The sequence below is a fragment of the Salmo trutta genome, chromosome 28, assembly GCF_901001165.1.
Source record: "Salmo trutta chromosome 28, fSalTru1.1, whole genome shotgun sequence".
NCBI lineage: Eukaryota > Metazoa > Chordata > Actinopteri > Salmoniformes > Salmonidae > Salmo > Salmo trutta.
In genome coordinates, this window is record NC_042984.1 from 16,628,914 (window position 1) to 16,656,501 (window position 27,588).

A 27,588-nucleotide genomic window follows, 5' to 3' on the forward strand; every position below is an offset into this window, starting at 1 on the left:
GGAACAGTTTGGTGACGAACAATGCCTTTTCCAGCATAATGGAGCACCTTGCCATAAGGCAAAAGTGATAACTAAGTGGAACAAAACATCAATATTTTGGGTCCATGGCCAGGAAACTCCCCAGACCTTAATCCCATTGAGAACTTGTGGTCAATCCTCAAGAGGAGGGTAGACAAACAAACCCCCACAAATTCTAACAAACTCCAAGCATTGATTATCCAAGAATGGGCTACCATCAGTCAGGATATGGCCCAGAAGTTAATTGACAGCATGCCAGGGTGGATTGCAGAGGTCTTGAAAAAGAAGGGTCAACACTGCAAATATTGACACTTATGAAATTCTTGTAATTATACTTCAGTGTTCCATAGTAACATCTGACAAAAATATCTAAAGACACTGAAGCAGCAAACGTTGTGAAAATTAATATTTGTGTCATTCTCAAAACTTTTGACTGTACAATGTCCTTTAGCCCGCTGACTGACTTTGTGGTACAGCCAACACAGTCGACCATGTCCATGCCATACTGCTGACGCCTGCGCTTCTACACTACATACAGTAGTCAGCCCATTGTGTGGGTTTCTATACCAAATCTTTTCAGTTCACTCTTCAACAAATAAAGCCCTTTCCTCACAAGAAGTGGAAGGCGTCTTGGAGGAACCAGGCCAGCTTGTGCCAATGTTCTGTTGTAATTCGAGGAAACTAAGCTCTGTTTTGAAGGCAGCTTCTCACCACTAGACATAATGACACAGCTGCCTTCCAGTCAGCCTGTCCTGTCACTGGCACAATCACTATCAGACCCCCAGTGCCTCAACACAATGGGGCAGCCTGTGTGTGTGCATGTGCGTGAGCGTACACGTGTGTGTGCGCGCGTATGTGTGCACAAGCGTGTGTGAGGCACTCTTAATCCAACTTTTAATTAAACAGCAGGGTTCCTAAAGCGTAATGAATGCACGCTGTCATTGTCAACAGCAACACATTGTCTAGCATTATGTAATTAGTGATTCCACAGAGAGAAAGGGAGAGGGAGGAAGTGTGCATGTCCGTGTGTTTGGTTGACTTGAGGCCCCAGCTCACGGTATGCCCACATAAAACATGACTCGTCAATATAGCCATGGCAAGTAGCAACTGACTGTAAGAAAGAACACAAATATTGACTTCCTTCCCCCAACCCGGACCATACCAGATCGAAGCTAAGCTGAACAATAGCTGGCAGACCCAGGTCAGCTCAACACGGTTGTCAGGGGAGTGAGAATAGGTGCACCCTGAGGGGGGGTCTGTCTGGGCTATTTAAAGGATGTGCATTTGTGAGTCGTATGAGCGAAGATGTCTTAGAACGGAAATAGATATGCAATAAAAATATACCCTATTATAGATCATGTAATAATAAAAAGACAAAAAGGAGACGAAGTTGTAACATGGTTATCGTCCCTTAGCCTTTGCAGACAGCAGTGACAGTAGCCTACAGAATGTCTACGGAAACGTGACATTTTTAAAGCTGCATAAATCAACCGTAGGACACCACTATGGATAGTACAGCCTCAATATTATGACCAGTATGCCCTACTTAACTCATAGAGCCAGGTCAGGTTAGCTTCGCTAACTCTGTTCTCCATAGGCAGTAGAGCCCGTGCTCCAGCCTCTCTGTCCCATCTGGTGTGCTTGACTTTGTGAAGGGAAAGGGAATGTTGAGGCCCACCTCCAGAATCACTCGCTTGAGCTTTTTTCTCTGCAGCCGTTGGCATAGTAATTCTAATTCTGGGATGGGGCTGGGGCGGGGCTGGGGCGGGGGTGGGGCGGGGCTAGGGTGGGGCTAGGGGCTCCCCTGTTATTCAGTGTCTAACTGTTCACTGTGAATAAAAGTGAGGGACCCACATTGGCTGACAGTGTAACTGTACTTGTGTGAGATCGTCCACACTTATGGCTATGTGTGTGTATTTGTGTGATGAGTGTTGACATCTGTCTGACATGCACATGTGTGTTAGAAACAGAAAGTGTGTGTGTGTATCAGTGGAGGCTGCTGAGGGGAGGACGGCTCATAATAATGGCTGGAATGGAGCGTGGAATGGCATCAAACATGGAAACCATGTGTTTGATGTATTTGATACCATTCCACAGATTCCGCTCCAGCCATTACCACGAGCCCGTCCTCCCCAATTAAGGTGCCACCTACCTCCTGTGGTGTGTATATGTGTGTGCGTACAGTATGTGTACATGTGTACGTCTAACTGGTGCCTGTTGTTCAAGCGTCCTCTATATGTGGTACAGTTGTCAGTTTTAGTACAGACCACAATTGAGATATGGAAATAGACCCCATCATTTGTACATGGCTCTGAATTTAGCCACAGTTATGTTTGGTGAGTTTCTTTCTCCAAACATTGAACCAAAGGCCTCCCTGAGGGACATTTGTCCCAAACATTATTCAAGTTTGAGTCTCAATTCATTTTGAATAAGGCAACACCACCAAAGGATAGTCCCATGTAAATGTTGTTTTGTGTACATTATGTTGCTGAAAAATGAGTGTCAATGTTCACGCTGTGGTTCCTGTGTCTAACTAACCGTTGTCTCTCTCTGTGTTCCAGCGTACTACAGAGCTCTGGTGAACTTCACAGACTCTATTGTGTACAGGCCTGACATGGAGAACATCTCCTCACTGTCTTTCCAGGAGATCTCTGACGCGGTGGTGGACACGGTAGGTCTACTCCAGAACCATATATACTATATACCACGGGTATTCAAATCTAACCCTGTGAGGGCCGGACTATTGCTGCTTTTCTGTTCTAGCTGATCATTAATTGCACCCACCTGTTGTCCCAGGTCTAAATCTGTCCCTGATTATAGGGGAAGAATTAACAACGAAAGCAGTGGAACTGGCTTTGAGGCCCAGATTAGAATTTGAGGACTGTATGCGGTAGGCTTATTCCAGAACATACTGTATACTGTGTACTTTAAGCGGTACGCCTAACCATCCCTCCCCACAAGGGCTGTAAACGTTACACAGGCCAGGGCAGGATTCTCACACCTTGCATTCCACTGCCACGTCATGTCTGCCACACAACGTTATTGATTGCGGAGCAGGCCATATACTGTAGATAATTTGAGTCAATATACTCTACTGTATAGCCTGTCTTTTTACTGTTGTTTTATTTCTTTACTTACCTATTGTTCACCTAATACCTTTTTTGCACTATTGCACTATTGGTTAGAGCCTGTAAGCAAGCATTTCACTGTTGTATTCGGCGCACGTGACAAATACACTTTGATTTGATTTGTATCATATACTACTCTACATCATATGTTAGAACACTTGTTAGGAAAGTTGTTCAACTTGTTAAAACATGTTGCCAAAAATGCATCTCTGCTGGTTTGTACCCATCTAAGTATATTTTTTCTCCTTCCACAGTTAGAGTCGGAGTACAACAGGATCCCAGGCATCCAGACTGTCAATGTGGTCCTCATCAAGTAAGATGACTGCTCATCTTCAGCTACTGTTGATAAAACCGCACCAGTCTTACTTTTACTTACTTTACTTATTTTAGCCTGGGTGTAACAAAGGTGGTTCAGTGAACCATGCTCACGTGATGAGTAACCTTGTCTGAGATCTGAAGACTGCTCCCAGAGCTAATGTTTAGGCTTCAGCTTATACTCTTCTGGTTGGTCCACCAAACACTGTTGTAAGCTGAGTGTAACTAATCAATGTTCTTACATTAGATAAAAGAATGATATGCCCCAACCCACGTTCATCTAAACCTGGAGCACTGTACCGTTATCGTCACCACGTCCCTCTCTATAAAAAACATCTGTTCTGTCCTGGCCTGTGTATAGGAAGATGCTGAGGCAGGATGGGGTGGATGTGTTTGTAGAGCTTGACGTGGGCTCTGACTACAACAACAACGACAATCAGATCCGCAACGTGCTCTATGGAGTGGTGAAGGAGGGCACCATCGCCTCCTACATCACCTCTGTCCAGGGCTTCCAGTTCAGACGCCTGGGAGAAGGTAAGGACCACGGGATAATATATACTCTGCAATGTAAGGACTTTACAGGATGCTGACATGACCAAATATACAGCATCCAGATTAGGAAGATGTCTAAATTACGGCATCCATTTTAGGAAGTTGTAACTGACCTACTATAAATGCTGTACAAGTGAACAAAATAGGTCTGATCTCATAGCTATGGTACTCTTTATTTAATTGAGACGTTGATTTATCATATCTTATTACAATCTTTCGATGAAGCTAGACTAGCCAACCCAAGGCATCATGCTAGAAAAGGCTATTTTTTGTGTTCACTTTTTCCCCTCTATATGTCTCCCCTTCAATCATACCTATTTCTGTCAATAAACCAATAAAATATGAAAAGAAAGAAAAGGAGGGCTAGGTAATCATAGGTAGTGTCCTTAACGTGTCTCTCTGGTTTCTAGCTCTGCCCCCTGTGAACCCCATGGCTGTGCCAGGTTTGTACTGTACCATGCCGACCCGGGTTCAATGCTATTGGAAATCATTTCAAATACTTTAGCTGAGCTTGACTGAGCTTCCCTGGCGCAATGGAGTCAATAGAATCGTAGCAAAATAATATTTTAACCAGGTCTGGAACAATGCCTGCTGCACGGAGACTGCCAGAGCTGCTGTAGAAGTGACATGACTGTTCTGTAGTGTGTGTAAAATGCAGAATGCAGCTATTTGTGGATGATAATGATGAACAGGATGACAATTAGGTCTTTGGGAATCTGTTAAGAGTTCATGCAGGAATGTTATGCATGTGTGCACCTGAAACAGAAGTCTGACAACGTTTTGGTTTTGCACTGCCCATGAGAACTGCATGGCATGAGTTAGGTTACAGATATTGCTATTTGCAAAGGAAAAAAAGTCTTCAGAGTTTCTTCAGAAGGATCTCCATTACATCATGGCCATGTCCCACCTCCGGTACGGTACGGTAAGCTGTTAGACTGTTAGCCCCAGGCCCCAGAACGACCCGCAGTGACCCAGGACGGTCATTGGAGGCTGGTGAAAGGAGGATGGCTCATAGTAATAACTGGAATGGAATTATGGAATTCCATTCTGATACCATTCCATTTATTCCATTCCAGCCATTACAATGAGCCCATCCTTCGATTTAAAGTGACACCAACCTCCACCGAGGAAGGTTGCTTGTATTTGACGTGATTTGAACAGAAAGCATTGTGTTGTGTTGTGTGGTGGCCTTTTAGCTCTGCATGTCTGACCCTTGAACCCTCCCGTCTCTCAGTGGTCCCAGACCTTCGGCCGTGCATGAAGGATGAGCACACGTGTCGGGATGGGGGGTGCATCCCTCTGGAGTACCTGTGTGACAACAGACCTGATTGCAATGACATGAGTGATGAGCTGGATTGTGGTGAGTTGCATGGTATGGAATGGATCTGGACCTGTGCTGTGACTAAATGGTTGACTCAAGCATTTGATTGAGCATGTCTTTGTAACCTAACGAGAGAGTCAACTCAAATGTTCACTTAAGTTGAATTTTCACTTAGTCTTCTATTGGCATCAGTGCGTGACAAAGTGAAAATGTAAGTTAGGTGGAAGTTAGGATTCGCCCCTGGGTCAACGGTCTTTAACAGATCTGTTGGTTTTCAGATAAGATCCGTCCTGATGCAGTTACCCCCACTCCTCCCACCACCATCCCCATCAAGAAGTCCCCACGCCCCCCTGGTCCCCCAGGGCCCTGCAAAGTGGACCAGGCCACCTGTCAGAATGGGGAGTGTGTCCCCAGAGACTACCTTTGTGACGGAGAGAGAGACTGCTCTGATGGCAGCGATGAGTTCAGATGCGGTAAGCACTTATTGGCAACCACTAACACTTCAAAGTACATACACGCAGGCACGCATGTGTGAACTGATTGCCCCCCATCTATCTTCAGAGCTCGTGCTGCTAGGTGACCTAAACTGGGACATGCTTAACACCCCAGCCATCCTACAATCTACGCCTGATGCCCTCAATCTCACACAAATTATCAATGAACCTACCAGGTACCACCCCAAAGCCGTTAACACGGGCACCCTCATAGATATCATCCTAACCAACTTGCCCTCTAAATACACCTCTGCTGTTTTCAACCAAGATCTCAGCGATCACTGCCTCATTGCCTGCATCCGTAATGGGTCAGCGGTCAAACGACCTCCACTCATCACTGTCAAACGCTCCCTGAAACACTTCAGCGAGCAGGCCTTTCTAATCGACCGGGCCCAGGTATCCTGGAAGGATATTGACCTCATCCCGTCAGTAGAGGATGCCTGGTTGTTATTTTTTTTTAAATGCCTTCCTCACCATCTTGAATAAGCATGCCCCATTCAAGAAATTTAGAACCAGACCTGACTGCCCTTAACCAACACAAAAACATCCTGTGGCGTTCTGCATTAGCATCGAACAGGCCCCGTGATATGCAACTTTTCAGGGAAGTTAGAAACCAATATACACAGGCAGTTAGAAAAGCCAAGGCTAGCTTTTTTAAGTAGAAATTTGCTTCCTGCAACACAAACTCAAAAAGTTTTTGGACATTGTAAAGTCCATGGAGAATAAGAGCACCTCCTGTCACCACCGATAAATCCACTCTAATTGAGAATTTCAAAAAGCATTTTTCTACGGCTGGCCATGCTTTCCACCTGGCTACCCCTACCCTGGTCAACAGCCCTGCACCCCCCACAGCAACTCGCCCAAGCCTTCCCCATTTCTCCTTCTCCCAAATCCAGTCAGCTGATGTTCTGAAAGAGCTGCCAAATTTGGACCCCTACAAATTAGCCGGGCTAGACAATCTGGGCCCTTTCGTTCTAAAATGATCTGCCGAAATTGTTGCAACCCCTATTACTAGCCTGTTCAACCTCTCTTTCGTGTCGTCTGAGATTCCCGAAGATTGGAAAGCAGCTGCGGTCATCCCCCTCTTCAAAGGGGGGACACTCTTGACCCAAACTGCTACAGACCTATATCTACTTTTCTAAGGTATTCGAAAGCCAAGTCAACAAACAGATTACCGACCATTTCGAATCCCACCGCACCTTCTCCGCTATGCAATCTGGTTTCAGAGCTGGTCATGGGTGCACCTCAGCCACGCTCAAGGTCGTAAACGATATCTTAACCGCCATCGATAAGAAACAATACTGTGCAGCCGTATTCATTGACCTGGCCAAGGCTTTCAACTCTGTCAATCACCACATCCTCATCGGCAGACTCAATAGTCTTGGTTTCTCAAATGATTGCCTTGCCTGGTTCACCAACTACTTCTCTGATAGAGTTCAGTGTGTCAAATCGGAGGGCCTGTTGTCCGGACCTCTGGCAGTCTCTATGGGGGTGCCACAGGGTTCAATTCTTAGGCCGACTCTTTTCTCTGTATATATCAATGATGTCGCTCTTGCTGCTGGTGAGTCTCTGATTCACCTCTATGCAGATGACACCATTCTGTATACTTCTGGCCCTTCTTTGGACACTGTGTTAACAACCCTCCAGACAAGCTTCAATGCCATACAACTCTCCTTCCGTGGCCTCCAACTGCTCTTAAATACAAGTAAAACTAAATGCATGCTCTTCAACCGATCGCTGCCTGCACCTGCTCGCCCGTCCAGCATCACTACTCTGGACGGTTCTGACTTAGAATATGTGGACAACTACAAATGCCTAGGTGTCTGGTTAGACTGTAAACTCTCCTTCCAGACTCACATCAAACATCTCCAATCCAAAATTAAATCTAGAATTGGCTTCCTATTTCGCAACAAAGCATCCTTCACTCATGCTGCCAAACATACCCTCGTAAAACTGACCATCCTACCGATCCTCGACTTCGGCGATGTCATTAACAAAATAGCCTCCAACACCCTACTCAATAAATTGGATGCAGTCTATCACAGTGCCATCTGTTTTGTCACCAAAGCCCCATATATTACCCACCACTGTGACCTGTATGCTCTCGTTGGCTGACCCATCGCTTCATACTCGTCGCCAAACCCACTGGCTCCAGGTCATCTTCAAGACCCTGCTAGGTAAAGTCCCCCCTTATCTCAGCTCGCTGGTCACCATAGCAGCACCCACCTGTAGCATGCGCTCCAGCAGGTATATCTCTCTGATCACCCCCAAAGCCAATTCCTCCTTCGGCCGCCTCTCCTTCCAGTTCTCTGCTGCCAATGACTGGAACGAACTACAAAAATCTCTGAAACTGGAAACACTTATCTCCCTCACTAGCTTTAAGCACCAGCTGTCAGAGCAGCTCACAGATTACTGCACCTGTACATAGCCCATCTATAATTTAGCCCAAACAAGGTCGTAATTGTAAATGAGAACTTGTTCTCAACTTGCCTACCTGGTTAAATAAAGGTGAAATAAAATAAAAATAAAATGTATATACACACACCAGTGTTTCTGTTAGCCGGTAATAGACGGCTTTTGTCCGATAAAACAAATGAAAAGCCAATAAATAAAATTGCCGCCGGCCAATTGTCCGGGAGAAAAGCAAAATCACATTGCAAAATAATTTTAGCCTATTCATTGATTGAAATAGCTGTCGATTTAGCGTGAGAGATGCTGCTACAGCTCATCAAACAGCCGTTTGTTGTTGCTGGAGTGAAACATGTGCTTTAATAAGCTCAATCATTGCACAACAATTCTAAAGGCAATCACGTGTAGAGCTAGGCCTACTATTTTCTTTTTCTCAACTGGTAAATTGAAGGCATCTAGACAGGCTTCAGCACATCACACACCACTTTACATTGAGCTGGAGACAGTATGCATTTTGAAAACATATACTAAATTGTTTGAAACCTGAACGTTTTATTACATATTTTGAGACATGTCTTCCCTAGCCTAGCCTAAATCTAACCAAACCTGCAGACAATTATTTTATAAAGACTTCCATATGCCATTGAAACAAGTAGCCTTTTATAAAGACTTCCATATGCCAATGAAACATGTAGCCTTTTCTCTAATATTCTATTGGTTTTCAAATCAACTTTCTTTCAAGCCAAAATGAACAGTCCTAGTCATATTAGCAACCCATGCTGGTTGTTGCATATTTAGATTTCCCTCTTTCTACATTTCGAATGGATATTTTCATCTCTGTCATATGAAAGCCCTCACAATGGTGTTTTCCGCTGAATGCATTACGGAACGAACATTCGCGAATAGCCTACTGCCTTGTGCGCATTGCTGAGCTGATAATGGGAAGAAATAGTAGTTTATCGTCATTTTAAGCTGAACTTCTGATTGGTTGCATGAGCCTTATTGTTTTTGAACGTTTTTTGGGAGGTAGCCTAGGCCTACTGGTTGTATGAATTTGGGATCTATTTCTTTCTCGCACAGAACGACAAGCTGACCAATAGAATAGGTCAACTTTTCTACCATGGGGATAGTAGATTGGTATAGGCTAGTGATTTTGCTGTTCGTTACTCGTCTTGTTGGCTGAGGATAAGTAAATGCGGACAGTTATTCTAACATAGGCGGCGCCTGGGTTTCAAGTTTGGGGAAGTACATTTTCACCATAAAAATGCACCTTTATGATAAAGCATTCCATGCATCCTGGCATTTGCAGGCTTATGTAAGATATCCTACTATTCCTAATGGGATGATTAGATTGGATAGTCATAATTTAAGCTACTAATATAACTCAATCACTATTCGCAAGAAATACTGTTGCATGCAGTGCGTAGTGGCGTAGAGTAGGCAGGCTGTATCACGGGAAAATGTTGGCCTTTTATAAACACATTTCATGTAATTCTACTCCGTTTTATATGACTGGAGACATTAGCATAATGTTTTTTAATACGACCAAAATGACAAGGTAGCCTACTCTGGGCCAATGAAAAGGGGAAACACAAATACAATATGACGTCCGTCTAACCTGCAGGAGGAGATGATTGTCCAAAAACAAACTAATGTGGCACTGACCCAATGATAAAGACAGTGACTATGCACACTAACCATCACCGGGGGTATGGCCAATGTTATTTTGATAGTTAAAAGTCAGATTGGAGACTTTTCATTGTCTTCTATTTACAGCAATGACCATTTCGCTTTCCAAACAGTTTTTCCGTGATTGTATTTTTAAATATTGCCATATACGTGACTCTGCTTTTCACTGACAGTCACAACTCAACAATCATCTATTTGGTATTTGCAGCACGCTCTGCCCAAATTGTGGGCCCTTCCGACTGTAGGCTGTGTGATTTACGCTAATTATCCTTTGTGACCAAATCATGCTTTCTGGTGTAGTAGCCTACAGTATTTTGAATTATTTTATTTATTTATGTATGGTCAGGAGTAAGCTATTTAGGCTATATCATTTTGGCAATTGAATTTACTTTAGGGAAAGCTTCCCCTATATGGACGCGCTGCATATGTATTCTAACATCTTCATATTTCTCAGCAGAATTCAGTAAGAATGACATGCCGTTGCATCGGAGTTGCATGTTCTGTTAAGATGAATTACCATAAACGAAATGTGATTTACCATAAAATGTAACATTTCTGGCATTCTAAGCACAGTGGGTGGATCCCCTAATCAGGTTGCGCAGCCAATGCAAAGGGATCTGGTACATTTCTTAAATGTCCGGTAAATTCAAATGAAAGGCGCCACATTTCCTAACAGAAACCCAGATATACACACATACACACAATCACGGAAAAACAGTTTGGAAAGCGAACACACCTGATCAAGGTGTCTGATTGAAGTACTCCACTGATCCTGGCTCTATGTCTGTCTCCAGGTACTCCCTCTCCCTGTGAACCAAATGAGTTCAAATGTAAGAACGGCCGCTGTGCTCTCAAGCTGTGGCGCTGCGATGGAGACAACGACTGCGAGGACAACTCAGACGAGACAGACTGCCGTAAGTCAATACTCCTGTTGGTTGATCTGAAGCCAAACAAGTTCATTTCAGAAAGATTCACATATTTTTCAAACTCCTTTTGAACTCTGTGGAAACTTAAATGTTAAAATGATTAATGACAAAGTGATTTTCCATCTCTTCTGGTTCTCCAGCCACCAGAGGTCCAGGTGACACGTGTGCCCCAGAGCAGTTTGTGTGCCTCAGTGACCGCACCTGCATCCCATCCAGCTATCAGTGTGATGAAGAGCCAGACTGCCCAGACCGCTCTGATGAGTATGGCTGCAGTAAGTCCCAGACCTTATCTGTCTGTGTCTCTCTGTTCACTCTCTCTCTCTCTCTCTCTCTCTCTCTCTCTCTCTCTCTCTCTCTCTCTCTCTCTCTCTCTCTCTCTCTCTCTCTCTCTCACTCTTTATCTCTCTCTCTATCTATATCTCTCTCTATCTCTCTTTCTCTCTTTCTTTCTCTCTTAATCTCTCTCTCTCTCTGTCTTTCTCTCTCTCTCTCTGTCTCTCTCTCTCTCTCTCTCACTCTTTATCTCTCTCTATCTATATCTCTCTCTTTATCTCTCTTTCTCTCTTTCTTTCTCTCTTAATCTCTCTCTCTCTCTCTGTCTTTCTCTCTCTCTCTCTCACTCTTTATCTCTCTCTCTTTCTCTCTTTATCTCTCTCACACATCATGTACAGTATTTGTCTCTCTTTCTCTCTCTCACCCATACACTATTCTCACTCTTTCTTTCTCACTCTCTCTTGTTCTCTCTCTCTCAAAACCCCATCTGACCCCCAACTCCCCCTCTTTCAGTGTAAGCCTCTGTGTGTCTCTCTTGAAAAGTCATCCTTTGTACCATAACCACTGCAGTGACTCAGGTTCCATTCACCCTGTGGTGACATAGACACAGAGCTTTTGGGATGTGCATCCATGGCAAAGAGTTTATTTTTTTGACTTTCCATCATTTTCTCACTATAGAGACTGAGTACCCAAATAAACCACTGCCCTTTTATATTGAGGTTGGGTAGTTGGGATTTGTTTTTGAATCATGTGTCCCACAGTGCCTGCATACTTGGCTTTATAGACGCTCATCTTTGTTTTCTCGTAACTTTGCCTTTAAGCTCCTCCCACGGTGACCAGTCCCCCAGAGGAGTCCATTCAGGCAGTGCGGGGGGAGACGGTGACCTTTAACTGTGTGGCAGTGGGTGTTCCTACCCCCATCATCACCTGGAGGCTCAACTGGGGCCATATCCCCATCAGTGGCAGGTGAGTTGGTACAGTCCTCCTCCTTCTCTTGTTCAGCCCATAACAGCTCTTATCATAAACTTAGTGAGGCATTTAAGCCAATGGCCCCAGCCTGAATAAATGGAACGTTAAGTTGCTTTTGAAAATGTCTCTGTGTGTGTGTTGGCAAACATTTGATAAGTTGATATGCATCAAATAAACATTTAATGTGAGTTCTGAACCCATTTGTTGCATGATACACGTGACTTCTCTTCAAACTCTGTCTGTCTGGAAAAAAATGCTGGGTTTAATTTAGGGAATTGTGTAAAATTAGTTTTCCGTATAATTGATTGGAAACAGACCGTGAAGATTTTGAAATGAGTGAGGATTTGTCCGCTATCCAATCTTGTCAGCATTTCATTCATTGCATATATGACTCTCAGTCATAAATCCGATCTACAGGCCAGTCACCTGTCATTAATTATTGCTTTGTGGCTTTGCGTTAATGATCTCTAAGTGGAAAATGATTTTCAAAATGTGCAATAACAGATAACTCAGTTTACTGTGCATTCGTTGAATGGCTGTTTGTGTTATACAGTAAAGTTATATATAATCCGTCAAAATAAAATCCCTATCAGAGAGTTAAAGCTGCAATATGTAACTTTTTGATGTCGACCCGACCAAATTCACATAGAAATGTGTGTTATAGATCTGTCATTGAAAGCAAGTCTGAGACGCGGTAGATCTGTTCTATTTGCGCTATTTTTATGCTTCCCGTTTTGAAGTTTCGTTTTACTTTTAGTTTTGTACACCAGCTTCAAACAGCTGAAAATACAATATTTTTGTTTAAGGAAAATATATTTCACAGCAGTTTAGATGGTACAATGATTCTCTACACTATACTTGCTTGTTTTGTTACATAAACTGAAATTAGGTGAATTATTAGAATTTTAGCAACCAGGAAATGGTGGAGCGATTTCTGCATAGTGCATGTTTAACTATTTCAATCACTATTAAAACATACCATACTGAAAGCCTAAAGTTGTGGAGAGTATAGCTGTTCATATAGCAATGTGTCAGTTCAGAAAATACATTTAGAGTCAGACTATTCCTTGTCCTCTGAAAGCCCTTTAGACACTCGTGTTAACTGTGAAAAGTGAATCATCGCTATTTGGCTGCAGAAGAGTCGACCACAGGCTTCTGTATTTTATTTGATTGAAGCATTAATGTAATGTATGCAATGTATACACATGTCGCTCTGGATAAGAGCGTCTGCTAAATGACTAAAATGTAATGTAAATGTATGTAGGATTTTAATTTGAGCCACTTTGCTACAGCAGGAAAATTATCCTGCAGCATTCATGGACATTTTTGTAAGGGTTGATACATTTTTCATAAGGGGAAATCAAGTCTGAAATTTCAAAGTGGACATTACAAACTTCAGAAGCCTTCTTAAACCTCAAATACACTACAAGTTTTAAATGTCCTGCATTGCAGGAAAGTTCTTCTGCAACAGGGTGATCAAATTAAGATCCTACATCTGTATGTATCTGCCTTCCCAGGATCTCAATGACCAGTGAGAATGGGGGTGGCACCCTGACCATCCGTGACGTAAAGGAGGCGGACCAGGGGGCGTACACCTGTGAGGCCATCAACGCCAAGGGCCTTGTGTTTGGTATCCCTGACGGGGTGCTCAGCCTCACACAGAAACCAGGTATGGACTGGACAGGCTGATTCCCGATATAAGGCCAAAACAAGCCGAACTGGACTGAGCTGGCCTGGTTATGCATGGTTCCACCATATCTGCTGAAACCATGCTAGAAAGGACAATTGGAAGCTCAAATATCAGAGCCAGCATGGTAAGATTCGGGTTGGCCCTATAATGGGAATCAGGTACACTGTTTGTATACTACTCTCCTCTGGGATCAGCTAGATCATTTTAAAGGCTATTTCGTTACATTATTTTGTATAAGAAAATAACATCCGTGTGAGTATATGAATTGCCTAAAATGGTCGATGTCTGTCTGCACCTTTTTGCCTGTTCTATGTCTGTCTCTTCTATGTTGCCTATTTGCACCGTGCTGTCCTTTCGTCCAGTTTTGTCATCCTCTCTGTCATCGTCACCAGGAAACTGTCCAGACGGTCACTTCAGTGTGGAGGGACGTTGTAACTCCTGCTTCTGCTTCGGCATCACCAAGAACTGTGGAACCACCGGCCGCTACCGCAGCCAGATCAACCTGCGCTTCACTGACGAGGACGACTTCAAAGGTACCTGGACCACACTAAATACAAATACCTGTATGAAATAAATACACAAGTTGATGGAATTTTTACGTTCCTAAATATTGTGTGAAAAAGTCAAGACATTTGTAAAAATGTTTACCTTTATTTAACTAGGCAAGTCAGTTAAGAACAAATTCTTATTTTCAATGATAGCCTAGGAACAGTGGGTTAACTGCCTTGTTCAGCGGCAGAACGACAGATTTTCACCTTGTCAGCTCAGGGATACGATCTTGCAACCTTTCGGTTACTAGTCCAACGCTCTAACCACTAGACTAACTGCCGCGCCAACAATTGATTGAACTGAACTTAAAAAAAACAATTTAAGCTTTTTTTTTTATGCATGTGTAATATGAATGTCATTACTGGTATGATAAAACTCTCTCTTACTTCATATGTCTCTCTCCTTACCTCCCTCCATAACACCCTGCCTTCTTCCCTAACTCTAGGAGTGAACGTGACGTACCCCTCTAGACCAGGCACCCCTCCTCTCTCCTCCACTCAGCTCCTCATAAACCCTGAGGATGAGGAGTTCCAGCTGGTCGACCTATCACGACGCTTCCTCATCCTGGACTCCTATTGGACGCTTCCCCGCCAGTTTCTGGGCAACAAGGTGCAGCATCTCTCCTGCTCTCCAATGGCTCAATGTGACACCATGTTGAAATTAGCTTATACTAGCAAGATAACTACTATTTGAAGTTATATGAATTCTAAATGAAATTGACTTGCACATCTGAGGGTTGCGTCAGAAAGGGCGCCAGAAATGTTGAAGTCATATTCAAAGGAAAGAACCTACTCCACACTGCTTTTGACCATAATCTGTTTCAGCCTCACTGCCTTAGTCAGAGCTTCGTTAGAGTTACAGTATATAACAATGTTGTTAATACAGAGACTGTATGGATATTTAGATTGACTCCTATGGAGGCTTACTGAAGTACAAGGTGCGTTACACGCTGGCCCGCGGGGAGACTGAGCCTGAGGAGAAACCAGATGTGATTCTGACTGGGAACGGTCAGAGACTGGTCTACCGCAGGGGCAACCCCACCCCCTCCAGGGTGGTCAACAAGAAGGAGATAAAATTCACTGAGGTGGGTCTCAGTCCATCTTTCAACCACAAACAACATATCTACCTCACTTTGTTTCCTTCCTAGCCCTCTTCTTCATTTTTAGTTAAACAATGTACCCGTCTCTACACTCTTTGAAAAAAACGTGCTATCTAGAACCTTAAAACCTGTTGAGGATCTTATCCCGATCTTATCCCGGTATTGGGATTCATTGTCATGTGACCATGGCGGGGAATTCAAAACTGCAAGAGTAATCATTTCAAAAAATCAAATAATCAACTATTTTCCTCCATTTGAAAGATATATCTCCTAAATCTAACCACGCTGTCCGATTTTCAGAGGCATTACGGAGAATGCATAAAGTTAGGTTATGTGAGGAGAGTACATTGACAATAGCTGCGTGTAATGTTTAGCCAATTCAAAGAAGGGCATCAACAGACAGAAAACTAGCTAGAATTATGCACTTACCTTTGACAATCTGCATCAGATGACACTCATAGGACATTATGTTATACAATACATGCATTTTTAGTTCCATCAAGTTCATATTTAGATCCAAAAACAGCATTTACAGTCGCGGTGAAATTCAGAATTTTTTTCGGCTCGAATGCACCCAGTGAATCCAGCATTACAAATCACGGAATTACTATTCGAAAACATTGGTAAATTATAATATTGTCATTCAAAGAATAATATATTATCATCTCGTAATTGCTACCGAATGGCCAGATCTCAAAATAACTTTACTGGGAAATCACATTTTGCATAAACTGGGTACTATGCTAACAACAATAAGCTATATGCTAAGCTAAGCTAAGCTATACCGTTAGCATTAGCATCATCTAATATCGATAATAACATTCTAAATATCCCCTTACCTTTGATTATCTCCATCAGAAGGCGCTGCCAGAGATCCCAGGTCCAGAACAAATGTGGTTTCTTTTGACAAAGTTCATAATTTATGTCCAAATAGTTAGCGTTCAGTAGGCTCCCACAAAATGAGGTGGGCAGTGTAAAGTCACGTCGAAAAGCTAAAGAAAACCTAGTAAATAATCTATTTACGTTTGTTTAAACATGTCAAACGTTGTTTAGCACTAATCTTTTGTTCCATTTTTAACGTGAAACATCAGTAAACATCAGTAATATTTTCACACAACCTATCAAGTGTCTAGAATAAACGATAATGACAAAGGCACTCTTCTCAGATTCATGCGCAGGCGCAAAAAATGAAGTGATGACGTGTCAACTTGTAAGCTTTCTAATTCGGTCTGTATTCATGACAGATGCTTCCAACAACTTTCTAAAGATCGTTGACATCTAGTGGAAGCAGTAGGAGTTGCGAACTGAATCCTTTCTCACTGTGGTATCTTTAAAACAATGACACTAAATAGTACAGTCACAAAATTCTCATTTTTTTTAATCTATTTTTCACAGGTTTTTGCCTGCAATATGAGTTTTGTTATACTTACAGACACCATTCAAACTGTTTTAGAAAATTCAGAGTGTTTTCTATCCGAATGTGTTAATAATATGCATATCCTAGCTTCTGAGTTGGTGTAGGAGGCAGTTAAAAATGGGCACATATTTCTTTCAAAATTCTCAATACTGCCCCCGTGGCCCGTAGAGGTTAAAGGGTTCTTCAGCTGTCCCCATAGGAGAACCCTTGAAAAACCTATTTAAAGGGGATTCTACATGGAACCCAAAAAGGTTCTACCTGGAATCAAAAAGGGTTCTACCTGGAACCAAAGAGAGTTTTGGAACCCTTTTGTAGGTCTTACATAGCCTATATGGGGTCAGTGGCTGAGATGTACTAGTCTGGGCATTTTGTATATGATCAGTTGTAAAGATGAAGCCATCTAGGCCTTTAATGTAAAATATATGATCAGTTGTAAAGATGAAGCCATCTAGGCCTTTAATGTAAAATATATGATCAGTTGTAAAGATGAAGCCATCTAGGCCTTTAATGTAAAGTATATGATCAGTTGTAAAGATGAAGCCATCTAGGCCTTTAATGTAGAGTATATGATCAGTTGTAAAGATGAAGCCATCTAGGCCTTTAATGTAAAGTATATGATCAGTTGTAAAGATGAAGCCATCTAGGCCTTTAATGTAAAGTATATAATCAGTTGTGAAGATGAAGCCATCTAGGCCTTTAATGTAAAGTATATGATCAGTTGTAAAGATGAAGCCATCTAGGCCTTTAATGTAGAGTATATGATCAGTTGTAAAGATGAAGCCATCTAGGCCTTTAATGTAGAGTATATGATCAGTTGTAAAGATGAAGCCATCTAGGCCTTTAATGTAGAGTATATGATCAGTGGCTAAAAAGTACTTGTCTAGGACTAACATGCATAGGTTGAGTGTCTGACCTTACATGGTTGGTATGTGTTGTTGTAGGAGAACTGGCAGCACTCGTCGGGTCGCCAGGTGTCCCGTGAGGACCTGATGATGACCCTGGCCAGCCTGGAGGCCATCAGCATCCGCACCGTCTACGACAACCACATGGTGAGCGTGGCGCTCAGCGACATCGTCATGGACACCACCACCGTGGAGTACAACATCCAGGGCAATGCCAAGGAAGTGGAGGAGTGCAGGTAAGATCCCATAGATTGACTTCAGCTGAGGTTGGGATTTGGATTGGATGTAGTTTGTTATCGCCCAATAGAGTTGCAGGCACTAAGAAAATTACTTAAACCGTGGTACCGGTTTTTGTGACATACATTTTTTTGTGCCTGCAGCTGTAAATATATTGTAAATAAAGTTGCATTGCATTGTATTGTGTTTGAAATGTAGGAGAGTTTCAGTTTTAATGGCTTCTATGGTGTGTGTCTGTCTCACCCAGGTGTCCCCCTGGCTACTCAGGACTGTCCTGTGAACAGTGCTCCACTGGCTTTGAGCGTGTGTCTGGAGGGAACTTCCTGGGATCCTGTGCTGGATGTAACTGCAATGGCCACGGCAGCGCCTGTGACCCCATCAGTGGACACTGTCTGGTGAGAACTCTTTACAACATAATGTTATTATTATACTATTATAAAGTTATATTCGCCTCAATGTATTTTAGCTGTAAACAAATCTGTTCTAAGTGTTGAGAATGTGTACAAAAATGATTTAAAAATGTGTGGTAAAAAATGCAAGTAGGATAATTTTGACTCAATATTTTACTAAACTGAGTTTTGTGAGATTTGTGTAAATGAGGTCCTCACGACTTACATGACGGGTTGGGTTTGGACTACAATCATGACCACTTTCCCACTAACACGGGATGGTAACGCATAGGGAGAATTGTCATGCACGGATAAACAGCTGTGCTGATGCGCTCTATCCAATCATAGCAGCGAACCTCCAGATAGTGACACAGGCCTCCCCACCTCTTGTTGATGTGATTGATAGTGATCTCTCCAGTCTGCCACTGGTTTAAGTGAAATTGAAATGTATTTATTTACCATAGTTTGACAGCTTGCTGATGATGACAGGGTCTCAGAAATCAGTCCTGGGCACTGCCAGCACTTTTTCATGCAATTTATTTTTCTTGAGAAATACTGCACCAAACACATTAGATAGATGTAACATTGTGCGACTAAGACCTCCTCTGCAAAAAACGTCAAAATTAATTACAGATTATTTTATTTATCTTAAATTAATTATATTTTGAGGAAGTGGTAGTGGCTATGTTGTTGCTACGGTGAATCAAGAGGGACAAACAAAAGTAACTGCCAGGGAACAATAAAGCGAACATAACACACCCTTATCGAACAACACCCCTAAGACAAATCTCGTTTTTCTTTATGAGCAGCAGAAAAACATGCAGAATTGGTAAGTTCAGCCGCTCTGTAAATAATGTATGGACAAGTGTACTGAACTACGTTCCTCTCCCTTCCTCAGAGCTGCCAGCACAACACTGAAGGTCCTCAGTGTGACAAGTGCAGACCAGGCTACTTCGGTGACCCCAGACGAGGTCGCCCCGATGACTGCAAGCCCTGTCCCTGCCCATACACCGAGACGTCCCGCCGGTGAGGGGTCACCACACACACACACACACGCACACGCACACACACACACACACACACACCCTGAGTGACATACATGAATGGAAAGAGCAGGTTGACGTCCCTGTTGGGCGGATTCACTGGACTTTCCAGAAGAACACTGGGCTTATTCATTCATTACTGGTGTTGTCACCTTGTGACCTATGTTGCTACCCATTAACCGGCAGCTAATGTTCATGTAGCTAACAGTCTACTCCTGTGATTTGTTTGTGTCTCCCAGGTTCTCCGACACCTGCTTCCTGGACCATGACTCCCAGGCCACGTGCGACGCCTGCAGACCAGGCTACACCGGCCGCCGCTGTGAAAAGTAAGGAAGTGACATCACAAATGACAACACCCCTTTACATCTGCACTGTCTTTAAGTCAATGCCAGCTTTACTGTATATGGATTCGTTAGTTATAACGGATAGTTATAGAAGATTAAGATGTTTGTGGGTATTTTTTCTTCATAGGTGTGCACCTGGGTACCAGGGTAACCCACTACAGCCTAATGGCAAATGTTTTCCAAACAGTGAGTGTTCTGTTTTACATCAGTATCGGGAAGGACATTGTTTTTAGGCTTGAAAGTGCCAGGAAAATGCTTTATTTGTATTGTTTTACCCAGAGCCATGTGTACAGTATATGACTGGTTTTTAGCTCTAGTGCATGCCCTGCTTTATATCCTACTTTACCTTTAAGAGCCTCTGTCTTGACCCAGTGTTATTATTAACATCAGTCATACCTGCTGAGGGGGGTGTCATCATCAGCCTGGTATGTGGAGGGGTTGGAGTTGGTGGAGCACTCCCAGGTACTGATTCATCTCCACTCCCTCCCTACCTCTCTCTCCCCGTTTCTCTCCTTCCCTCCCCCCCTCTCTCCCCTCCCTTTCCCCACTCCCTCCCTCCTTCAGCAAACTCAAAGTGTGATAGCAGAGGAGCAGTGAACTCCAACAGCAGACCATGCGCCTGCAAGGTAACACACTACGCTGCGTTGGCTTACTGTACTTCATTCTTACGACCAAAGTTATGAGTAGGGCTTTAGATTAGATTTAGGAGTTACACTCTCAATCATCAACAGTTTAACTCCATTGTCTAGTCCAGTGGTCTCCAACCTTTTCTAGCACGAGAGACACTTTTAAAAAATGAAACGTGTCATGAGCTACACATTTCTTTCTACCTTTTAAATAGCCCCATTCTTCTCTTCTCCTCTCCCCTGCAACTCTTCCCTGCAACTCTTCCCCGGGTCCTTAGTGTACACGAGAAAGTAGTGCACAGTGGTGGAAAAAGTACCCAATTGTCATACTTGAGTAAAAGTAAAGATAGTTTTAATAGAAAATGACTCAAGTAAAAGTGAAAGTCACCCAGTAAAATACTACTTGAGTAAAATCTAAAAGTATTTTGTTTTAAATATACTTAAGTATCAAAGTAAATGTAATTGCCTAAATATACTTAAGTATCAAAAGTAAAAGTAGAAATCAAGCAAACCATGCGGCACCATTTTCTTGTTTTTCATTTATTTAAGGATAGCCAGGGGCATGCTCCAACAGATCAGAGGCAGTAGGGATGACCAGGGATGTTCTCTTGATAAGTCTGTGAATTACACCATTTTCCTGTCCTGCTAAGCATTCAAAATGTAGCGAGTACTTTTGGGTGTCAGGTAAAATGTATGAAGTAAAAGGTACACAATTTTCTTTAGGAATGTAGTGAAGTAAAATTATAAGTTGTCAAAAATATAAATAGTAAAGTAAAGTAAAGATACCCAAAAAACAACTTAAGTAGTAGATCTACTTTAAAGTATTTTTACTTAAGTACTTTACACCACTGGCAGTGGTCAATATACCTGGTCAAATAATGGTTAATAAACTCAAAGGGGCCCCAAAAAGATCTGTGATTCGTTTCCAAAATTCTGTTTTATATTTTCCCATGTTATGTTTTCTCAGTTAAATTTTTCATGGTTCTCGATTTTTGTAGTTTTTCAAAATTACAATTGTTCGTAGAGAAAACAACAAAATTGGATGTTCTGAGTCCATGTCAATGCTTAAATCACATCAGAAGGTCTGGAAGAAAACTAACAAATAGATTTTTGAGTGCAATTCCCCTTTAATTGCACATCTAACGAGTGAGGAATGTGCCTGCCTAGCGATGCTTCCATACTGCTTCTGTTCATTTCATGGCAAAGTTTGCAAATAATAGATACAAATGATATATTTACTCACGATATACTTCTGCCAGGTAAGCCTACTTTGCAGTTAACATTTAATTGACAAGGTTTTGGGGAAAGTATTTCTGTCAACCCACGAGACGGTAATCACATCAACTGGTTACACACAGGGATAGACAAATGTGCACATCACACAGACAGACTGGGCTATATTGCTGGAAATTAATTGTTAGATATTGTGTGAGGTTTGGCTTTTTAAGTCAATTGTAGCTAAGCAGGAGCGGCAGGTAGCCTAGTGGTTAGAGTGTTGGGCCAGTAACCGAAAGGTTGCTAGATCAAATCCCAGAGCTGACAAAGTAAAAATCTATCGTTCTGCCCCTGAACAAGGCAGTTAACCCACTGTTCCTAGGCCGTCATTGTAAATGAGAATTTGTTCTTAAATGACTTGCTTAGTTAAATAAAAAAAAATAATGTCAATGTTGGGTTGATTAGATAGTCACTGGGAACTTGCAGTGTCTGATACCTGTGTTATTTGTTTACGGTAGAACACGTGAATTGCATGTACTTTAAGAATTACTTGGACCTGTGTAGATTTTACTGCAATTATAATACAATCATCTTTTATGATGAGCCAGCCAGTCAGTCAGTGAGTCAGATGCAGGACAGATGTGTGTCTGGTATATGTGTGTGTTGTAGTCCAATGTGGCGGGGTCGCAGTGTGACGAGTGTAAGAGCGGCGCCTTCCACCTGACAGAGGAGAACCCAGAAGGCTGTCTGCAGTGCTTCTGTATGGGCGTCACCAAGCAGTGTGCCAGCTCCACCTGGAGCCGAGACCAGGTCAGTGGCCTGGCCGTACTACTACTACTCACACCAGCCAACACACACTACCTCGATAGGGCACTTAAAACATCACAAAATGCAAGGAATGGTCAAGCACATCCTAAACCACAGCAGTGCATTGGGTCTGGCTTAAGTGCACTTGAGCCCTTTTTGCTTGGATTCTTGAGGACCGAGAAGACACAAAGATGTTGTATCTAAAGTGTGTGTGTTTGTATCCCCCAGGTCCGTGGCGGTGTGAACGGGCAGCTGTTCTCCCTCTCCAACAGTGCTAACTCCAGGACTATCACAGACGGTATCACCCAGAAAGGCTCCTCAGAGGTGGCATACCGCTCCTTCTCTGACATCCCCAACGACATCTACTACTGGGTCCTACCAGACAGCTTCAGAGGAGACAAGGTGAGAGGGGGGAGACAGAGGGAGAGGAAGGAGAGAGAGGACTAGGGGAGAGGAGGGAGACAGCAGTTAGAGGGGAATGAGAGGGGACTAGGGGAGAGGAGGGAGTCATGGGTTAGAGGGGGAAGAGAGGGGACTAGGGGAGAGGAGGGAGTCATGGGTTAGAGGGGGAAGAGAGGGGACAAGGGGAGAGGAGGAAGACATGGGTTAGAGGGGGAAGAGAGGGGACTAGGGGAGAGGAGGGAGACATGGGTTAGAGGGGGAAGAGAGGGGACTAGGGGAGAGGAGGGAGTCATGGGTTAGAGGGGGAAGAGAGGGGACAAGGGGAGAGGAGGAAGACATGGGTTAGAGGGGGAAGAGAGGGGACTAGGGGAGAGGAGGGAGTCATGGGTTAGAGGGGGAAGAGAGGGGACTAGGGGAGAGGAGGAAGACATGGGTTAGAGGGGGAAGAGAGGAGACTAGGGGAGAGGAGGGAGACATGGGTTAGAGGGGGAAGAGAGGAGACTAGGGGAGAGGAGGGAGACATGGGTTAGAGGGGGAAGAGAGGAGACTAGGGGAGAGGAGGGAGACATGGGTTAGAGGGGGAAGAGAGGAGACTAGGGGAGAGGAGGGAGACATGGAAGAGAGGGGACTAGGGGAGAGGAGGGAGTCATGGGTTAGAGGGGGAAGAGAGGGGACTAGGGGAGAGGAGGGAGTCATGGGTTAGAGGGGGAAGAGAGGGGACTAGGGGAGAGGAGGGAGACATGGGTTAGAGGGGAAGAGAGGAGACTAGGGGAGAGGAGGGAGACATGGGTTAGAGGGGGAAGAGAGGAGACTAGGGGAGAGGAGGGAGACATCAAATCAAATGTATTTATATAGCCCTTCTTACATCAGCTGATATCTCAAAGTGCTGTACAGAAACCCAGCCTAAAACCCCAAACAGCAAGCAATGCAGGTGTAGAAGCATGGTGGCTAGGAAAAACTCCCTAGAAAGGCCAAAACCTAGGAAGAAACCTAGAGAGGAACCAGGCTATGAGGGGTGGCCAGTCCTCTTCTGGCTGTGCCGGATGGAGATTATAACAGCACATGGCCAAGATGTTCAAATGTTCATAAATGACCAGCATGGTCAAATAATCATAGTAGTTGTTGAGGGTGCAACAAGTCAGTAACACAAGAGTAAGTGTCAGTTGGCTTTTTCATAGCTGATCTTTGAGAGTATCTCTACCGCTCCTGCTGTCTCTGGAGACTTAAAAAAAGCAGGTCTGGGACAGGTAGCACGTCCGGTGAACAGGTCAGGGTTCCAGCAGGTCTGGGACAGCAGGTCTGGGACAGGTAGCACGTCCGGTGAACAGGTCAGGGTTCCATAACTGCAGGCAGAACAGTTGGAACTGGAGCAGCAGCACGGCCAGGTGAACTGGGGACAGCAAGGAGTCATCAAGCCAGGTAGTCCTGAGGCATGGTCCTAGGGCTCAGGTCCTCCGAGAGAGAGAAAGAAAGAAAGAGAGAAAGAAAGAGAGAATTAGAGAGAGCATATTTAAATTCACACAGGACACCGGAAAAGACAAGAGAAATACCCCAGATGTGACAGACTGACCCTAGCCCCCCGACACATAAACTACTGCAGCATAAATACTGGAGGCTAAGACAGGAGGGGTCAGGAGACACTGGAGGGGTCAGGAGACATGGGTTAGAGGGGGAAGAGAGGAGACTAGGGGAGAGGAGGGGGTCATGGGTTAGAGGGGGAAGAGAGGAGACTAGGGGAGAGGAGGGGGTCATGGGTTAGAGGGGGAAGAGAGGGGACTAGGGGAGAGGAGGGAGACAGCGGTTAGAGGGGGAAGAGAGGGGACTAGGGGAGAGGAGGGAGTCATGGGTTAGAGGGGGAAGAGAGGGGACTAGGGGAGAGGAGGGAGACCGCAGTTAGAGGGGGAAGAGAGGGGACTAGGGGAGAGGAGGGAGTCATGGGCTAGAGGGGGAAGAGAGGAGACTAGGGGAGAGGAGGAAGACATGGGTGAGAGGGGGAAGAGAGGGGACTAGGGGAGAGGAGGGAGTCATGGGTTAGAGGGGGAAGAGAGGGGACTAGGGGAGAGGAGGGAGACAGCGGTTAGAGGGGGAAGAGAGGGGACTAGGGGAGAGGAGGGAGACAGCGGTTAGAGGGGGAAGAGAGGGGACTAGGGGAGAGGAGGGAGTCATGGGTTAGAGGGGGAAGAGAGGGGACAAGGGGAGAGGAGGGAGTCATGGGTTAGAGGGGGAAGAGAGGGGACTAGGGGAGAGGAGGGAGACAGCGGTTAGAGGGGGAAGAGAGGGGACTAGGGGAGAGGAGGGAGTCATGGGTTAGAGGGGGAAGAGAGGGGACTAGGGGAGAGGAGGGAGACCGCAGTTAGAGGGGGAAGAGAGGGGACTAGGGGAGAGGAGGGAGTCATGGGCTAGAGGGGGAAGAGAGGGGACTAGGGGAGAGGAGGAAGACATGGGTTAGAGGGGGAAGAGAGGGGACTAGGGGAGAGGAGGGAGATAGCGGTTAGAGGGGGAAGAGAGGGACTAGGGGAGAGGAGGGAGACAGCGGTTAGAGGGGGAAGAGAGGGGACTAGGGGAGAGGAGGGAGTCATGGGTTAGAGGGGGAAGAGAGGAGACTAGGGGAGAGGAGGGAGACAGCGGTTAGAGGGGGAAGAGAGGGGACTAGGGGAGAGGAGGGAGTCATGGGTTAGAGGGGGAAGAGAGGAGACTAGGGGAGAGGAGGGAGACAGCGGTTAGAGGGGGAAGAGAGGGGACTAGGGGAGAGGAGGGAGACAGCGGTTAGAGGGGGAAGAGAGGGGACTAGGGGAGAGGAGGGAGACAGCGGTTAGAGGGGGAAGAGAGGGGACTAGGGGAGAGGAGGGAGACATGGGTTAGAGGGGAAGAGAGGGGACTAGGGGAGAGGAGGGAGTCATGGGTTAGAGGGGAAGAGAGGGGACTAGGGGAGAGGAGGTAGTCATGGGTTAGAGGGGAAGAGAGGAGACTAGGGGAGAGGAGGGAGACATGGGTTAGAGGGGGAAGAGAGGAGACTAGGGGAGAGGAGGGAGACAGCGGTAAGAAGGGTGATGGGGAGGGACAAGCGGAGAGGGTGGGGACAAGGGGAGAGGGTGGGGGAGATGAGTGGTGGTCTTTATGACACTTTGTTTCTCCACTAGACCATGGGGACAGGAGAAACTATCATCCACCGTATTTTCACTTAGTGGTGTGAGGTGTGAAGTAAATGTGGTCAGGCTAGATTTCACCGTCCACATGCTCTCTCAACATGTGAAAACTATAAAGGCTTTACATAGCTACCTAAACAAAGAGAAGCTCTCTACTTGATGATCCATGACCCAGCTAGCCTTATATGGTCAAATACCTTTCCACCATCGAGTGGAGTTAAGAGGTGGGTTGTTCTAGAACTAGAACGTCTGTCTCTGACATCTGACATGTTGTTGCCAGGTGACAGCCTATGGCGGAGAGCTGCGCTACACTGTGCGCTATGAGCCCAGGCAACGCTCCCTGGTGATTGACGGACAGCCGGATGTGGTTCTCCAAGGCAACAGCATCTTCCTGGAACACTTCTCCCAGACAAAGCCCCTCCCCCGCGCACCTACCACTGTCACTGTCACCTTCAGAGAGGTGTGTGTCATTGTTTGTGTGCGTGTGTGTATGCGTGTTTAAAAAAAACGGATAAAACAGTTTGTTTTCATTAAGATGTAATAACAGGTTGTCTTTGTGGATGATTTTGTTTAGATTACGTAATTAGATTACCATTAACTCCATCGCTAATCCCAATCCTATTCTTGAATATAATCCGAGCTCTAATCCTGAGTTTGCCTATGCAGAACTTTACATTTCTCTTTCTCTCCCTGTTTTTTCTCCTACCAGTCTGCATGGAGGCGTGCTGATGGACAGCCCTGTACTCGTGAGCACCTCCTCATGGCCTTGGCTGATACTACTGTATTCATGATCAGAGCCACCTACGCTGACAACATGGCTGAGACCAGGTAAGAGAGGACCAGACTACCTGTACTATTGAGATCTACCTCTATTCAACTCTAGTGTAGGTAGGAGAAGGAAGACATATTGAGTAGTACCTCAAATCAGCTGTAGTTTTCCACATAAGGATGATTCTAAAGAATCATTTAGGACACTTACTGGAAAGACCATGTGGCTGATGTTGTTGTTATTATCTCACCTGCGTTGTTGTCTGTTGTTCAGTCTTTCAGACATCCAGATGGACATTGCAGTGCCACGCTCCACAGGCAACGAACATGCCCTTGAGGTGGAGGAGTGTGCCTGTCCCCAGGGCTACAAAGGACCATCATGCCAGGTACTTTACAAACACACCACATAAACGTTATCCTGATGACACAAGAACAACCAATACAGTAGCTGTTCCTCTGTTACCTCGCCTAGTCGTTAAGCTCCATCACTTTGTTTCGTAGCACAGTAGACATCTTGGAAAGAAGCACAGAGTTGAATGGTTAGAGCATGCTGTAATGGAACAACAAGACAATCTACTGTACTGTCTACATTTCTATCACTACATGGCCTGATAGATGTCTTTCCTTCCATGTCTGTTTCTGTACAGGAGTGTGACGTGGGCTACACCCGTACAGGCTCTGGGCTCTACCTGGGTACCTGTGAGAGGTGCCACTGTAACGGCCACGCTAGCGGCTGTGACCAGGAGACAGGCGCGTGCTTGGTAAGTCACACCACCCTCCTACTGTACTGTATGCCAGTAGTACAGTACTACAGCTGCATCTGGCTTTGATGTCTGCTATGGAATCCGCTAATGGTTTCT

At 44.7% G+C, this 27,588-nt stretch overlaps 1 protein-coding gene across 6 annotated transcripts in view; it reads left to right on the top strand.

The window, feature by feature from the left end:
• The window catches only part of hspg2 (heparan sulfate proteoglycan 2), a 195,256-nt gene that overhangs the window by 89,709 nt on the left and 77,959 nt on the right, over nt 1-27,588 (top strand). For 5 of the 6 annotated variants that reach the window (XM_029718873.1, XM_029718874.1, XM_029718876.1 and 2 more), the window contains exons 4-27: nt 2,580-2,689; nt 3,401-3,459; nt 3,823-3,995; nt 5,248-5,373; nt 5,613-5,807; nt 10,721-10,840; nt 10,993-11,124; nt 11,947-12,091; nt 13,612-13,763; nt 14,147-14,317; nt 14,779-14,942; nt 15,238-15,417; nt 17,791-17,987; nt 18,236-18,383; nt 19,276-19,403; nt 19,660-19,746; nt 19,892-19,950; nt 20,329-20,390; nt 22,275-22,415; nt 22,641-22,814; nt 26,241-26,420; nt 26,670-26,788; nt 27,003-27,114; nt 27,376-27,489. In XM_029718873.1, the coding sequence (XP_029574733.1) occupies nt 2,580-2,689; nt 3,401-3,459; nt 3,823-3,995; nt 5,248-5,373; nt 5,613-5,807; nt 10,721-10,840; nt 10,993-11,124; nt 11,947-12,091; nt 13,612-13,763; nt 14,147-14,317; nt 14,779-14,942; nt 15,238-15,417; nt 17,791-17,987; nt 18,236-18,383; nt 19,276-19,403; nt 19,660-19,746; nt 19,892-19,950; nt 20,329-20,390; nt 22,275-22,415; nt 22,641-22,814; nt 26,241-26,420; nt 26,670-26,788; nt 27,003-27,114; nt 27,376-27,489 (3,248 nt within the window). The remainder of the gene's footprint in view (nt 1-2,579; nt 2,690-3,400; nt 3,460-3,822; nt 3,996-5,247; nt 5,374-5,612; nt 5,808-10,720; nt 10,841-10,992; nt 11,125-11,946; nt 12,092-13,611; nt 13,764-14,146; nt 14,318-14,778; nt 14,943-15,237; nt 15,418-17,790; nt 17,988-18,235; nt 18,384-19,275; nt 19,404-19,659; nt 19,747-19,891; nt 19,951-20,328; nt 20,391-22,274; nt 22,416-22,640; nt 22,815-26,240; nt 26,421-26,669; nt 26,789-27,002; nt 27,115-27,375; nt 27,490-27,588) is intronic. The other variant, XM_029718878.1, reaches the window with a different exon arrangement.